The 17,654-nt window shown below is 32.8% G+C and overlaps 1 protein-coding gene across 1 annotated transcript in view; it reads left to right on the forward strand.

Annotated features, from left to right (window-relative positions):
- The window catches only part of LOC127866882 (voltage-dependent calcium channel gamma-5 subunit-like), a 105,386-nt gene that overhangs the window by 83,828 nt on the left and 3,904 nt on the right, over positions 1–17,654 (forward strand). The window contains exons 2-3 of the mRNA XM_052407717.1: positions 7,318–7,332; positions 15,975–16,061. Of these exons, the coding sequence (XP_052263677.1) occupies positions 7,318–7,332; positions 15,975–16,061 (102 nt within the window). The remainder of the gene's footprint in view (positions 1–7,317; positions 7,333–15,974; positions 16,062–17,654) is intronic.

Below are 17,654 nucleotides of genomic sequence, written 5' to 3' on the forward strand. Positions count from 1 at the left end.
CATACCATATTTTTTATAAAACTCGTCCAAGAAATTCGTAAGTAAGCTCGCCAAAGGCTCGCTTACTAACAAAATTCCTGAACTCGATTAATAAAATATGGTATGATATGACAACTATATTTAATAGATTGAAGGGTCATCTGCATCGTATTTACAATTGTTTGTGTTTACTAAGTAAAATTTAGCGACACAATTAATAAAATAGAAAACACACACTCTTTTTTGCAAATATAATTCAATTGTATGTAGTCACTACTACGAAGAATATTAGTCACTGTCTCTTTATGGCGCTTATATCTGCTTAAAAAATATGAACACCGTCCATGTTTGTATGAAAAAAAAATCATCACTTAACTTACATGTAGACATGTGAATTGAACGAAACACGATGTTGCACATGTAAATATACTATGTTCCTGTTAACATGGCATATATACTATTTTAGTAGTTTGTACTTTACGGTTATTATATCTTTCATGTACTTTGAAAACTAAATTGCGCTATCATCATGTATCGATGGCCTCATTCTGGACCCAAATTGCAAATTTACTAGACAGACATACCTACCGAGAACTGACCCAATCATGCTGCAAAATTAAATAATCTGCGTTTAGGTAAGATTAAACTGATTTCGATGCCATAAGGGTCCTTTTAATAAACTGCAAACTTTCAAAGCATATTTATTTCCTTTCTTGAACATCAAATGTTAGTAAGCTTGGTATCAATTTAAAGATGCAATCTTTCAATTCCAATAATGCAATACAAAGTTACCTTCTCGCAACTTAAAAGAGGACACATTTCGCAAAAACGCAACCACCCTTGGAAAACCGAGTTTTGGCAGTGAGATATTAACAAAAGCATAGTACTTCAATAAACGTACCTCGAACGTTCATCTTTTAACTAGTTCCTCATGAAATGCACCACACCTTTGCAGACACACACAAGATACCGAAAATGACAATTTAACAATGGTGCAATCGCTTAATGGTTTTCAAACCAGAAGAGAAATTGAACTCTTTAATAATAGGCACTACTTTCGAAATGATTTGATGGGATTTAACCTTGAAAATAAATACCACATCCATTGGTTTATTAACACATTGCAGTGTTTTAATGTTTTCATATAATTCGAGAAAGTGAATGTTTCTATATTAGAGAAGGGTTCTGAAGCGAACAACACAAATACGAGGTTAATAATATGAATTACAACCACGTTATTTTAAGCACAAAACAGACACGTTTACTTTCATGACAAAATACGGTTTATATGAACAGGTCTTCACAAACGTACGGATTTTCTTACAATGAACAACATGTACTGCTACACAACACAAAACATATTTGTCAAGTAGTTGTTCGCTTGGTCACTTGATACCTGTGAAAGAAAAAAACGCTATGTTTTCTATTCGTCAGTATGAGTATTTTAACACATGCACAAATTATATTTATTTGATTGGATCTAGTGACAACAAGTTATCTCAACATTTCAATGGAAATTACAAATGTTAACAATGGTCAAAACTGTTTTCTCTTCTGTTATTTGAGGTTATTTTTTTTATTTGGCCTGCGAAATACATTACACTTATTTTCATAAAACCATGTGATTATTTTGTTTGCCGAATCAGTCGAATCTCTTGAGGTTTCTGCCATGGACATGACGTAATAACAGATAAATAAAGTATTTGTAATAATGACTAAGTTGCCAGTAGGATACCCCTCACGGATTTTAAGTTAAACAACGACTAAAAGCCACACCTAAAATAAAACGAAAATTAAAAACATTTTAAACTTTTATATAAAAAAAGAAATGTGACAATTAGACACGGATGCGTCCACTATCCACTTTTATCTCAAAACTATACTATGCCTACAACAAGTTGTTTAATGATCAGGTTCGACTTTTGGCCTTGACCCTTGATGAAGGGTGACACATCTGATACTCGGTCCCTTCACAGTGGTAATTAGTTGTAAGTTAAATACATGATGAATGACATAGTTACAAGCGGTACATCGTGTTTAAGGACCTTTGACCTCTAGGTTTGATCTTTATCTCTGATCATAAGTTGATCTCACAATTAGCCTAGAATTAATCAGATAAAAATACGAGTTGTACCATATATGCTTTTATTTGTAATACATTGTTTCGTCTATATTTTTGGCCCATGCACAGTCATGTATTTTGTAATTCCAAATCGGTTTCTGATTTACGTTTGTCTTTATGTAAACATAAATATGTACGATCAACAACAAATGTTGTTGTCTTCGACATAGAACAATATATAAAGCGTCAATAGCTTTGGCTTATCGTTCCTATTTATTCTGCTGTTTAGAATATTCTCAATTACGATTTTCTATTCCAATTGTATTTTCTTGATCGCTACGAATTTTTCGCTATCCGAAAACAATTTTGTAGCAATATAAGAGTAGCATGCTTGAAGGACATACATTGTTGAAGCTAAGGTATTAGCAAAGTAGACAACGCAATTGGATGTGATTTCGTAAATACACGCAACATGGTCACAATAATCGGTCAAATGAATATCAAACACAGCTTTAATAAAATATTTTCATAGTTTTATAGCAAGTATCTATTAATATCTATGTTATTCGGCCAAATGTCATGCGAGGCTCATCCGCTTTAAAAAAAAGATCATAGCTTCACTTTCCTTTTTAGCTGCATCCATTGCGTAACATTAATTTAGAACTAAATTCCACCTCCTTCTTAAATATTTTGCTTAAACAACGTTTTTGAACATTTACATTTATCACGTGTATAATTCTTTAACTATCATCCTACAAGACATGCAATTGTATTGACAAATAATTACATCCACTGACTGCCTAGAACGCTTGGGTCTTGTCTGATCCATGACGGATGAGTCGCTTGTTTGAATTGACACTTCAGTTTTAAGAAGCGACACTAATGTCTTTACACCTTCATTCAATATGTAAAGTAATCAAAAGTTGATCAATATTTTAGTTCTTAAATTGAATTCTGTGTTCTATATGCTCTATTAAATCCACCTCAGGAAAATAAGACACACACACACTAATTCACATTTCACTATATAATAGTTTTATTCACAATGTATAGTTATTTGAATATTTCACACAATACTGTTCTTTTGATATAAAGCATTAAACAACTATTTTCTATTGTTTCTATGGTTTCTATCAAAATTATTTCCATGTATATCCTTTCTCTATAAAACCAAAAACTAAACTAAACTGCTAGTATATCAAAGCTTATTCTAACAGCTTTTTTAATGACAAACATCTATTCATGAAATCAATTTGGTGCAGTATAAACAAGAGCCTTGTAAAATTAAGGCTCTTTCAACAGAGTTTTATTAATGTAAACAATTTGGCAACACAATGTTTTTTACAAACTTCATGCTTATCAACAATTTCCCTTCAGAACATACTGGTATACCAGATACCCGTCTGATGAGTGTATTATTGAATCTGTGCAAATACAATTGCGTAATTTAACATAATATGCATTAGTCACACATTTGTCGTTCCGCAATAAGTTTCCAATATGTAGCTCATTTAAAGACGTAGTAATAGGCAAACATCAAATAGGAAGTCGCAGCAACTTATGTTTTTAGAATAGGAATACATAATTAGCCGACCCACACCGATCCACCCGACCCCATCCCAAATAAATAAATTCATAAATAAACATTTCCCTTAAGTTTGAATGTATTATTTTAGAACGCAATGTAAAAACTTATATCGGTGCACACACGTTTTTCGACAAAAAGCGTAAATGCACCGCGCTTAGTACGACATGTGAATACAAACTTGTACTATGAACTGCAATTCTTGTTGCATGGTTGTAATTGCCACAAAAACCGTAACTCGCATGCAAACACTGGTTTCTATTGTTTTAATTATATAATTTATACACATATGAATTGGTCGGGAAAAGTGTTAGTTACAGGCCAGTAAAATTGTCCATTCACAAATTAATTGTTTTTCCTGTTTCAAAGTTGTATTCATGTCGTGCCATATGATACAATCCATTTACAAAGACATGTACATGGATATACTAATTTAACTATATGTCCTATGTTTTAAATATGTAATGACTATCAAAATTAATACACAAACTTAATATCTATATAATTCATTTTTCCTTTTTAGCACATTTTACTTTACTTAAATACTTTTTAACACTTATTTATGTATAACACAAGTGATTCTTAACAAAAACGGTTTCCAGATTAACAACTTCACTTTAACTATGTTTACAGTGTTCAAATAACACAAAACCGTACTATGTAACATTTGCTAGTTGCATTTGTAAATATAAGATCTTGCATGAGTGGTCGTTTTGCATTGAATTTATTAAACGAGTCATCTAAATAAAGATAAAAACGAGGCTTGCCGAGTTTTTATCTTTATTTAGATGAGGGGTTTAATTAATTCAATACAAAATGACCACGAATCTAAGATTCCATTTACAACATGACAAACAAATGTTCCCTTTATTTTATGCTCTTTTCACATTTGTATTCACATTGTATAAGAGTTTAACTGAAGAAATTCGCTGGAATAATGACGTCATTTCGTCACAAAAATGTCGTCATTTCACAGTTATATAACTAGTGTAATAACATCCGTGTAATAAACAAAATTGAGCATTACGTTATTTCACTGCTGGAGCGTAGGTCATGTTATAATTGACATTATAAACAAAAATCATAGATGTGCTTTAAACAAAGAGTTCTTTATTTCAACACAATAAATTATAATTTAAAATTCCAATATGCAAAATACGAAAACAAACTTAAACAAGTCAACACAATGTGCAAGTTGCGTAAGTTGGTTACACGGTAATAAGCAGTTGTTTAATGCAATTATCAATTAAATATATAATGAGAGTTGCAAGGTAGACAACCGTTATTTTTGTATAAATGAAATTATGAATTACATATAAGTCATATAACTGTCCAAAAAACTCATTTATTTGATTCACCTGTTGTGTTTGCATAAACATTTGAAGCAAATCTTAGGTTAGCTTTAAATCCTTGAAAATTTGGGATAACTTCTTTACTTTTGCATTCAAAAATGTACTTTTTTACTCCCATTAAAATAATAAAGTATTTGTCATTATATGGTTCATTTGTATCGCCGAGAAGTAACAGTTTGCAGTTTATTACCATTTGTATGTTTGCATTATTTAACATATCAGATATATCTTTAATGTGTTTTTGTACTGCGTTACACTCCCAGAATAAATGGGTAATTGATTCGTCTGACCTTTTTCAAAAACTACATGTATTACTATCCGACAAGCCCATTTTAAAAAGGAGGGAGTTTGTGCCCAAAATTATATCTTAAATGAGTTTTTGTACTGCGTTACATTCTTTATTCGCAAATGAACAACAAGCATATTTCAGCACAATAACAATTCCCCAATAAGGTAATATCATAAAAACTAGAGTAAATTAATGAGAAAAGTGTTGAAAACAACCTCTTTTTCTCACAAAATATTTTCTACTGCTTTAATTTGACTGCAAATTATTATTTTTTAACATAAATCGATTGGTACATGTTTTTATCAATTTTTAAACATAAACAAAAATAACAGAATTTCACATTTGAAAATAAATAAAATGCATCAAAGTCATTTTAATTTTAACATGACTTCCTCCACCTAGATTTTTTCCAAATTTACCTAAATGTTTAATGAGTTATGACTTAATACAAATATTAAAAGAAAACAATAGGTAACCAGGGTCGTTTGTTCACAAATGCAGTTTAACTTCACGTATTAAAATACAATTTAAAAACACAGTGAAAACCATGTACATGGTGCAGGTCAAAACACATACTAGTACATGTATCGTTGTATGCCAGTGAAAATGTAACTTTAAATGTAAATGAAAACACAAATTATGTGTAGCAATATGAATAAAATAATAATAATACAGTAAATAACTGAAAACAAGATGTATACAATATATTGAAGAGGCCGTCCAACACATTTAGGCATGTAGTGAAGCTTGTCATTAAATACTTAAAATGCTTTATATTGGTAAATTTAAACATTTGAACTAAAAATCTCCAGTAAAAAAAAACAAGAATACAATTTTATAAAAGGAAAAAAAGTAACCCTCAACAGTGCTCGAACCACTGACCCCTGAATTCCTGGAGAAAAAAGCCTCCCGCCTAGACCACTCGACCATCCACGCTCATGTTTATATCAGATGTATTGTTTAGCTATATAAGCAATCCTCGCAGTTTCCCAAAATATTGTTTCGCGTCGATACGACGCTTTATCTGTTGGACGGCCGCATATCAAAGGTATTGAATTTTCATGGACAAAAACTGTCCATTTTTTTACATTGCGTTCATTTAAAGCATGCTTTGTTGTTCTTTCGTTCTAACATTGTTTACATTCTTTTTTATCCGATTATCCGAAATATTTTGCGCTTATTTCGCAACCAGTGTTTCATTAAAAAAAAATTTGCGTGAAACTTAACTGCCGCATACGTCCTTAAGGGTAACACAAATAACTATCGGTGTTTGAAAGTAAAATATGAATGATGCTCCATAAAATAGAATATGGTAAATGATAATTGGCATATACGAAGGACAAAACATAAACAAACACTTTAACGTCGTATTAAAAAGCATACATCTTGTACACATGAATTTAAAAAAAGGAACAAGAAAAAAAGAACACAGACCATAATGTCTGTACACAAAAACATGTACACAAAACCATGCTCTGCAGCAAAATGTAACATGAACATAAAAACATAAAATTTAACAAGAACACACTGAAAAAGTAGGTCTAAGTGGAAGATAAATTTCCCTTAATATAATAAGACATAAATATTCGGTTGCTCAACTACTAAAGCTGAAAGTCAATAGTAGCGCACTTTTATTCAATTAACACACACAACAAAAAGTAAAGTAGCAGTGTTAACAATTGTATTAACAACAAAGAAATGAATAGTAGTACAAACATAAGCAAATTCGACTTAAACAACTAAAGGCATAAGTAAACCTGTGTATACTATGGAAATAATTTGTTGAAACAGAAGATAAATACACACAGTTGAATTTAACTAATAGAAACATACTATACTATCCATTCACAAGTTATTTAAACGGATGTTTGTGACATCCCGTTGTCAGTTCATTAAATTACTGTTTGATGCAACTCAATGTCTAACATTTAAAAAGAAAGTAAAATACCAAATTTAAACCATTATGTAGTTGGTAAGCTGAACCTATTCGCATAATTATATATCTGTTTTATAGAGCCAGACACCTTACTATTCCGTTAGGCAGGCCAAGGCCATCGATCCGATTGTAAGCACATTTGCATTATTGTATAATAGTTCTGGTTGTTATGCGTTGGTTGTTTGTATTGGTACATGGTTAGTAATATAATCTTTAACATTAAAACATGTCTTTTATAAAGATTATTAAGTTCCTGAGTGTTTCTTAGTTAATTTTGGTTAACTTGCTAATAGACTTAGTATGATTTCATTATTAAATATGTTATTCACCATTAACCACATAGTGCAATAACTAAGCAAGTGTTTCGCATTTATGCGGCGCCGGAACTCCATATATTTAAAATTCAATAATCGCATAAGATATTGATCAAATAACATTAAACACAGGCAAAACATCGTGCTCAACACATGGTGGATATGCCAGAATATCAGCTTGCACGCAGCGCCTTAAAACCACCCATCTGTGCTAATGCAACATGGCAAATCAAAGTATTTAATTTATGCTTTTAAACAAACAGCATAGACAATAACATCAAGGATATATTAATGCCACAAGTTCCAACTTTTGTTATTTAGGCAATAAATTAATGAGCAAATAAATAAATAAATTAATAAAATAAATTAATTAGCAAATGGGGCCATTTTTCTACAATCAAGATAGATTATGCCATTGACGATTTCTCCATTGAAGTTCTTGAAGTGTGTTGGTGGTTAGAAATGGTCTGTTAATGGATGTGGATCTTTCCTATAAACTGGCTTAATGACTTTTCCGTGTTATTTGGATATTGAAGACAAACATCGTCTCCGTCAGGCTATGTTGCCGAGTGTTGGCAGTTCCGAAATGATTACGAGATAATAAGATAACATTTAACAACACACATATCATACCATCTTCCAAAATCATACCATATATTCTAACGTAGTGCATTAATTTATCGCAAGTGAACGTTAATTGCCTAATTATATAATTGGAAATGAAATTCAGTTTCAAATCTGTGTAATTACCCCATTTATTATTTATCACGTCTCATTTTTGTCTAAATACACTTATGCAATGTTTATCGCTCATGAAGCCCTAGAATATATCTTCTACCACTAGCCATAATTAATGTTGTTGTATTTTCATTATACATGTAAATTTACTTTCTGTATATTGTCATGTCTAGTATTTTATACAGATAAATTGTGGTGCATTTACACACTCTCTATCTAGCTAATTCCCCATAGACCATCTATAATCTGTTTTCGTTTCGGCTTAGGTGGTCGTTACAGGGGGAACAAAAGGTTTAAATTAACAACCAGAAAAGTTAATATTTACGTTCTTACATGTATAAGCATAGTTTCCATTTAATGATAATAATTATATAGCTACTAATCCTAAGAAATTATTTTTCTTAGCACCTTTGTACTCTATTTCCAAAGATCACCTATATTTCATGTTTCGCATAGGTGATCTGACACAACATGTGTCAAATTTGGGAAATTATTTGTATATTTGATTTAAGAGTAATGATTTATGCTCATCATTAAATTGTTCTACCAACATAGATACAAATTGTATAATCTATTCTACCTTAACTTACCTGTGAATACTTAACATGTTTATCAGTGTGTGAAATGTAAATAAATGTGTTATATTATCATTTCATCCGCTAACGTATGATTGTATTAGTGTGGTACTGTTTTGTTTTTTTGTTGTTGTTTTTTATACTTAATAATATATCATGACTGTACCCTACAATTTTCCCATGCCATTTATAGATTGATAGATAGATTTATTTCGGCATAGGAAGCATATACACAGTTCACAACATAACATAGAATAAAATAATAAGCAATTATAAAAAACTATATCATATATAAAGAAGTGAAACTCCAGCTGCTGGAGCAGTATTGAATTTTTAATTAAAAACAATTAGTTGGTCCTTTATTTAAGGCAAACAGTACAAAACAGCACGATACAGCACAATACAAACCAACATAAACACAAAATATGAATAAAGCTGGGGTCACCGCCTTGGAACGGTCAATGCAAAGCATTGGGGGTTTAAACCTGGTTATAGAGCGCTCAACCTCACACTTGGCCCAGCAATATTCATAATACATTTAAGTGTAAATAAAATTTAACGTCAAAGCATTGTAACTCAAATTAAACAATAATAAAAGGGAATTAAAACGCATTCAATTTAATTACTATTTAATTACTCAATTGCATTGAAGATACAAGAGTAACAGAATTACAACTTTTTGACGAACGATCAAATAAAACTATTAAAAATTGTCAACTACATTCCTTCTTTATAGAAAAGATTTGAGAATATAGAATCATAGAGTTAATATCTCAGATAATCATCGCGCAAATACAGGACAATAAACTATGACATGCTCACCAAACCAGGGATAACACAAAAAAGAGCAAGCCCTTATTTCCATTGTGGTCCTTATTATTGGTGGCATGACAAAAAGAGGCAGACCTTAAACATAACTATGTTTACCTTAAACATAACTATGTTCATAGTAAAATAATTATTTAATGAAATAAAAAATATATATCACCGTTCAAAAGAGATCAAACTAATTATCACAGTAGTGCTCAGAAAATATCACAGGAGCTGGAAACTAAGATCAATTGATAATGTTATCAATTATTGCAACACATAGATATTTTGACAGTTGTAATTTAATGATATGAGGTATCATGAATTATATAAATTAAATATATTGCTAAAATGTATGTTATGAAGTATGAACTAATAATTATTAAAAATAAAAACCTAAGCCGAAGTTAATATCTGCTTATTAAAAAGTGAAAAGATACACATATATAAAAATTTAAATATTATTCATTAAATGACTGTTAATGGCAACCTTTAAAGCCTTCTAACCTGTTGACCTCTGTGAGTGACTCAGGTAAAGAGTTCCACAGTTTAATGCTATTAAAAGAAGAAGATTTGGAACCATGACATTTGACCTTGGGTAAAGAATACCCACCCTTTTTACTAAGCCTAGTGCTGTAATTATGCATAGAATCTTGGGAAACAAAGTGTTCACTCATGTAATCTGGAGACAGGCCATTTCTTATTTTGAAGACATGACATAACATTATTTGATTTACTCTCATGTGAACAGGTAACCAGTTGAGGGACTTGATGTGAGATTGGTCAATATGAGCTCTAGAATCAAGGTCAAGAACAAACCTAATTAACTTATTTTGACAGGTTTGTAACTTATTTCTTAAAGTCTGAGTTATACTATTATACCAAACAGAACAAGCACACTCATAATGACACTGAATCAGTGACATTACAAGAAGTTTCTTCGTATGCAAAGTAAGGAAATCTTTCTTACGATAAAGGAATTTTAACCTAGAATTGGCCTTTTTCAAAAGAGACTCAGCCATTGAGCAGAAAGAAAGGTTTTGGTCAAGGGTACTTCCAAGATACTTAACGGATGATGTAGAAGCAATGGGTGTACCATTACAAGATGTATCAATGCTAGATTGTGACCTAAGTTTTTGCTTGGACCCAAACACAATTGACTCAGTTTTACCTAAGTGCAATGACAACTTATTGTCGATATACCATTGGCTAACCAAGTTCATATCATCTGTTAGTGCCTTTTCAACATCAAGTACACTTTTACCAGAAACAAGGATTCCAGAATCATCAGCATATAATAACAATTTATTTTTAACCACAGCTGACATATCATTCACGTAAATTAGAAAAAGACGGGGTCCAAGGATTGAGCCTTGGAGTACACCACAGGTTATCCTGGCCTTAGAAGAAAAGGTACCGGAAACATCAACAAGCAATTTTTATTTGTCTACACGAGTTATTCGATTAAAAAGCCTGCAACTTAATTCTAAATACGTAACAAATCTGTACATTAATCTATTCGCTACTCCTAGCCCTGACTTTTTAAATCACTACTTCTACAGATATTGGTAAGCTGGCTAAAAATTCATATTTTAACTAGCTGTCTAATGTAACCATTATTATTAAGTGGTTAAAAATCACTTCTTAATGACCCCTAGGCTTAGCTCATTCTTCCTACATAATGTACACACAATCAATATTTCAATTTGCTTATTCCTAACGGTTTTACCTATTGTTTCCTCGATAGACACAGCTGACATCTCGGGTAGCCCCAACATTATCCAATCGCCCATCATTTAGCATGATTTATGCCATTGGCAAATCCCCTTGTAAATCGCCCTCGTGTGAAGTCGAGCGAAAAAATCACGTCAAATGACCGAAATCCCATTGTAAATCGCCCTCGTGTGCAGTCGAGCGAAAGAATCACGTCAAATGACCTAAACCATTCCAACAAAAGAAACTGAATATATCAACAGCATGCAGCAATATTGCTTTAATCTCACTAAACTTGCAACTTTAAATTAAGAATTTAACATTTAGCAAATGCTCCCCGAATCAGCGGGTGTTAAAGAAAACGCCGTGTGCACAAGATTTCACCGCACAATTAGGTTAAAGAGTACTAGAATCATCGACATATCGGGCTACATAATTATTTATCTACAGCTATATCATTCGCAGGCAATAACCACTATGTATGAGTATTGGTGTTGCTTCATTCTATAAAGTCAATATCTTCATATATATTTATTCACTCTACCGTTCATACCCCCACTCTCACTGTATAATATGTGTTGTTGTTGTAAAAATTATCGAAAGTCTCAATAATGTATTTAATATTGCACTTTGTTATATTGCCCATATTGTATGTTATATACTTGGGTGAAAAAAAAAGTTCTGTTCTGTTCTGTTCTGTTCATACATTATATCAAAAGAACATGTTCACAGATTTTGATATTTAAAAAATGGCTTTAATAAGTATTATAAGTAGTAGCAGCAGCAGTATTAGTAGCAGTAGTAATAGAAGTAGTAGTAGTAGTAGTAGTAGTAATAGAAGTAGTAGTAGAAGTAGTAGTAGTAGTAAAAGAAGTAGTAGTAGTAGTAGTAGTAGTAGTAGTAGTAGTAGTAGTAGTAGTAGTAGTAGTAGTAGTAGTAGTAGTAATAGTAGTAGTAGTAGTAGTAGTAGTAGTAGTAGTAGTAGTAGTAGTAGTAGTAGTAGTAGTAGTAGTAGTAGTAGTAGTAGTTAAAGTAGAAGAAGTAGTAGTAATAGTAGAAGAAGTAGTAGTAGCGGTGGTAGTAGTAGTGGTAATAGTAGTAATAATAATAATAGTAGTAGTAGTATTATTATTATTAGTAGTAGTAGTAGTAGTAGTAGTAGCAGAAGTATTAGAAGTAGTAGTAGAAGTAGTAGTAGTAGCAGTAGTAATAGAAGTAGTAGTAGTAGTAGTAGTAGTAGAAATAGTAGTAGTAGTAGTAGTAGTAGTAGTAGTAGTAGTAGTAGTAGTAGTAGAAGTAGTAGTAGTAGTAGTAGTAGTAGTAGTAGTAGTAGTAGTAGTACTAGTAGTAGTAGTAGTAGTAGTAGTAGTAGTAGTAGTAGTAGTAGTAGTAGTAGTAGTAGCAGCAGTAGTAGTAGTAGTAGTAGTAGTAGTAGTAGTAGTAGTAGTAGTAGTTGTAGTAATAGTAGTAGTAGTAGTAGTAGTAGTAGTAGCAGTAGTAGTAGTAGTAGTAGTAGAAGTAGTAGTAGTAGTAGTAGTAGTAGTAGTAGTAGTAGTAGTAGTAGTAGTAGTAGTAGTAGTAGTAGTAGTAGTAGTAGTAGTGGTAGTAGTAGTAGTGATTTGTTTACTTTTAAGAGTGAGCTTTTTTAATATTAAATGACGATGTTGGGTTATTTTCAGTTGTAGAGATCTGCACAGTAAACATCTATCACGTGAGAGTTTTCATCCTTCCTCGGGACAGAGAAAATATTACGCTACACGAAACCCTTTAAAGTCTAAAAATCGGTCTATTTCGGAATCGTCCTGCCGAAGTATTATCTGTTATGGGAAGTTCAGTGAATTGTGAAAAGACTTGAACATGCTTATTTAAGTGAGATCTATACAAACTTGACATGCCTCCAAAATGTAAGATAAACTATGTAGATGGCTTGACCAATTATGATGGTACAGTTTGACTGTTAACGTTTTTAAAATAGGTAAACATTAAAACAGCGCTGGACATTGTGGGTACTATTTTGTATAGCTTCACTGTATTTATATTTTTGTTTTTAATACTTTTGTTTATTGAATTTGTCTTTGAAAAAGAAGCCATACATTTGAATAAACTAAAGGTTGCCTCAAGATACGTTTTTATTCACTGCTTAATTGCTAACCGGGCATAGTTTTGGCTAAAAATGTCCAAAATTTAATAATTGCAATACAGCAACACCAAGAACTGTCAGTTATTTCAATAAACAATAAAAAATTAATATTCCGCATTAAATTCATACATTCATAATTAAGTATTAAGTCCAATAATTCAAAAGTCGAAGTGTATTTAGAATATTTTCATTTAAAATAAATGAATCTGCTCTGATAGTGAACAAACGATTGTTTACGGAATAAATGTTAACAATGTTAGTGAGACAATAATGTCATAAGAAGAGTGTGATTCAGTGTTTACAGCGCTAGGTCTTGATTGATTTGAGCGAACGCTGACTGCAAGCTGAGAACTATCAATTATTCCGCGGGGTGTTTTCATGATATCCAGACGTTAATAGACGATTATGAGCTAACATTCCAACGCATCTGAAAACATATCAAGTGATAATTACGAGTTATTATTTTAATGGATAAACTGTTACTGCAATATCATAATGGACATGTTGCAATAATCTTGATGTTCCGATAGTTCACATGCGATATTATTTCGAATGTTTAATTTAAATCGTGACATAAACAATAGTTAACAGTAACAAATGTACACAGTACTTTATTTTAACAATAATAGCAACGGTTTAAGATAAAGTCAGACTTTGGAAATTTAGAGAGTGTCAATGGTGCCCAGATGAAACGGGCGGACCTTGAACACATTTTTCACTAAATGGTAGTTTAGTGCATGTGCGTAAAGTGTCGTTCCAGATCAGCCTGTGCAGTCTTCACAGGCTAATCAATGACGACACTCTCCGCCTAAACTAGATTATTGCTGCTTAGAAGAGACGTTCTTTAAACGAAAAGTGTAAAAGAAGAGAAAAGTGTCGTTATTGATTAGCTTGTGCGGACTACACAGGCTTATCTGGTACGGCACATGCATTAAACACACTTTTCACAGAGCGAGACTCAAATGAAAAAAAGCAGCGGATACGTGCATGTGCGTAAAGTATCGGGTTAATCTAGGACGTCACATTTCGCTTTTTATTGATTTTTCTTTCAAAATGTGCCCCTTTAAAACGAAAATCCAGACTTGACAGAACTCGTCATTCCTGATAAGGCTGTCCTGTACGATTGCGCAGGCTGGGCTGAACTATTTCCGTCCTCAGTTGCATAAGAGCCATTTCCGCATGACGCGACTCTATATGCGTATTTTATCGTACTGACACTTTTATGGATCGTCTAATAAATTCGCAATTTGTGTTGCTGCAACGTATCAACCATCAAAACATGCCATCTTTTAAACTCGGGCCCTTTATGGTTTTATTGAAGTTTCCGTTTAACGTTAATCATCATAAAATGATGAAAAAATTCATATGTATTTCCCGGGACGTATCAGTTATTTTCCCCACTGTACCATTAAACAGAGGACCACGTTCACCAGGATTCCACAACTTATTATCATTCGCATTGTATAGCATAGAAGTTCTCAAATGCACTCATTGTTCAACTAGTATGATGTTTATGAAATAAATCAATGGTAAATTGTTGGAAATCGCATTCCTGTCATGCATTCTTTCGCGACGTCTTTGGTTTTATTTATCGACGAGGTGATTATTGATAAATAATTAATTGTGAGATAAATATCTATTTCATGATAGTTCACTGTTTTATGTACAAAATCTAGGTCTTATCGTTATTCATTGTTTACATTTGTTGTTTAATAAAACGCAGAGAAATGCAAATTAATTAAGATAAGGTGGTTTTACCGTGGAAAACCTTGAATTGAAATATTGACGTGCACATAATGCGCATTATGCATAATTTAACATTTACAAACTAAAATGTGTTCGTATTTTTAGTTGTACGTGCTGTTATGGTATTTTACAGAACAATCCTCCAATTTGGTAAAGAAATACATAGTTTTATACTTTGTTCTGGCAATATTTTCATGGACATTGACTATTTATTTATGTCTGTAAAATTATTTATAAATGGGCCGTGCTCTTTGAAAAGGGGGTTTACTGAATTCGCGTTAAGTGTCGTCCCAGATAAGCCTGTGTAGTCCGCAGAGGCTTATCAAGGATGACACTTTCCGCCTTAATGGTATTTTTCGTTTACAAAAAAACTTTTCTTTGCAAAAATCCCGTTAAGGCGAAAAGCGTCGTCCCTGCGGACTGCACAGCTAATCTGGGACGACACTTTTCGCAGACACATTAAATCCTATTTTCACAGAGCACGACCAAAATGCATTTCTTTATGGATATTTACATGACTGCCGACCTGTCTTTTATTATCATTTTGTTAGTCTAATGAAAAGTTAGAGTCAACACACATTTAGAACATAAATTGTTCGGCCGGTTGTTTGTTGGAAGTAAATGGAACAAAATATGTAACTTTTTTTGTATACAATTCAAATCAGAAGCTATTATTATTTGATTGCAGAGTGTCTACAGTTCAATGAGTGTCATGATGTATAATTTCAGCGACAGACACGAACAAGTTGAACTGCACATACATCAAATACTTCACTGTGAACGATGACCGTGACGGGATTCCACAAACGGACGCCATTTTACGTAAGTTTTGTCAGCATACACACAGAGATAAATTAGCCGCGTTCTTGGAAAAAGAGGCTTAATTCATGTGCGTAAAGGGTCGTCCCATAGTATCCTGTTCAATCCGTCAGTGACGGCACTTTTCTAATAAACTAGATTTTCGCATTACGAAAAATACCATTTTATCTTAAAGTCTCGTCCCTATTTAGCTTATGCGGACTGTACATGATAATGTGGGGCGACACTTTACGCACTTGCATTAAACCCAATTTTCCCTGAGCACGGCTCAGAAATAATTCTGTCACCGCTTTGGGACGATCAATCGAATGCATGAACGACGTAAAGGAACATGATCCAACACCATTCTAACCATGTTTATATACTACGGTAACTTCAAAAAAGAGAAAAGAAAAAACAACACTGGAACTAGAACCTTTGTGATAGCCAATCGAAGTTTACACTTAAATGTATATGTTACGACGATCAATTAAATGCATTACCGATACGACACTACTTTTGGGAACAATGTGTCGAAAAAGATATTATGGTAATACTGAACAGCTTTGCTTGATTTACATAGAACCCATGCCCATATTTAATAGTTCAAGCCGTTATAAATGCATCAGTGGTATTTTAAAGTAGACATCATGCACAAGTAAAATGGTGGTATATTGCACAAACCCATAATCCGTTGTAGCTGGCTAGCGATAGCGTTTATTCTGTATTGTCTTCGATCCAGTGTTTGGGGCAAACGCTTTAAGGTTGTCTTGTAAGTAACATCGCACAAAAATATATTGTGTTTGTGTGAGTGTTTTTATAAGTAAAATGACATTTTATTAAGTGCAATAAAACTGATATGAAAATAAAGCGTAAACAAAAAGGAAGTTCGTGAAACATTAATTGTTTCTGTGTGTCATATAAAGTGTAAGTCTGCTTCTACTTATTATGCCCCCTCTTCGAAGAAGAGGGGTTATATTACTTTGCACATGTCGGTCTGTCGGTCTGTCGGTCGGTCGGTCCACCATGTGGTTTCCGGATGATAACTCAAGAACGCTTAGGCCTAGGATCATGAAACTTCATAGGTACATTGATCACGACTCGCAGATGACCCCTATTGATTTTGAGGTCACTAGGTCAAAGGTCAAGGTCACTGTGACCCGAAATAGTAAAATGGTTTCCGGATGATAATTCAAGAACGCTTATGCCTAGGATCATGAAACTTTATAGGTAGATTGATCATGACTAGCAGATGACCCCTATTGATTTTCAGGTCACTAGGTCAAAGGTCAAGGTCACGGTGACCCGAAATAGTAAAATGGTTTCCGGGTGATAACTCAAGAACGCTTATGCCTAGGATCATGAAACTTTATAGATAGATTGTTCATGACTAGCAGATGACCCCTATTGATTTTTAGGTCACTAGGGCAAAGGTCAAGGTCACGGTGACCCGAAATAGTAAAATGGTTTCCCGATGATAACTCTAGAACGCTTATGCCTAGGATTATGAAACTTGATTGGTACATGGATCATGACTCGCAGATTACCCCTATTGATTTTCAGGTCACTAGGTCAAAGGTCAAGGTCACAGTGACCCGAAATAGTAAAATGGTTTCC

This window comes from Dreissena polymorpha, chromosome 2 (assembly GCF_020536995.1).
Source record: "Dreissena polymorpha isolate Duluth1 chromosome 2, UMN_Dpol_1.0, whole genome shotgun sequence".
In the NCBI taxonomy this organism is placed as follows: domain Eukaryota; kingdom Metazoa; phylum Mollusca; class Bivalvia; order Myida; family Dreissenidae; genus Dreissena; species Dreissena polymorpha.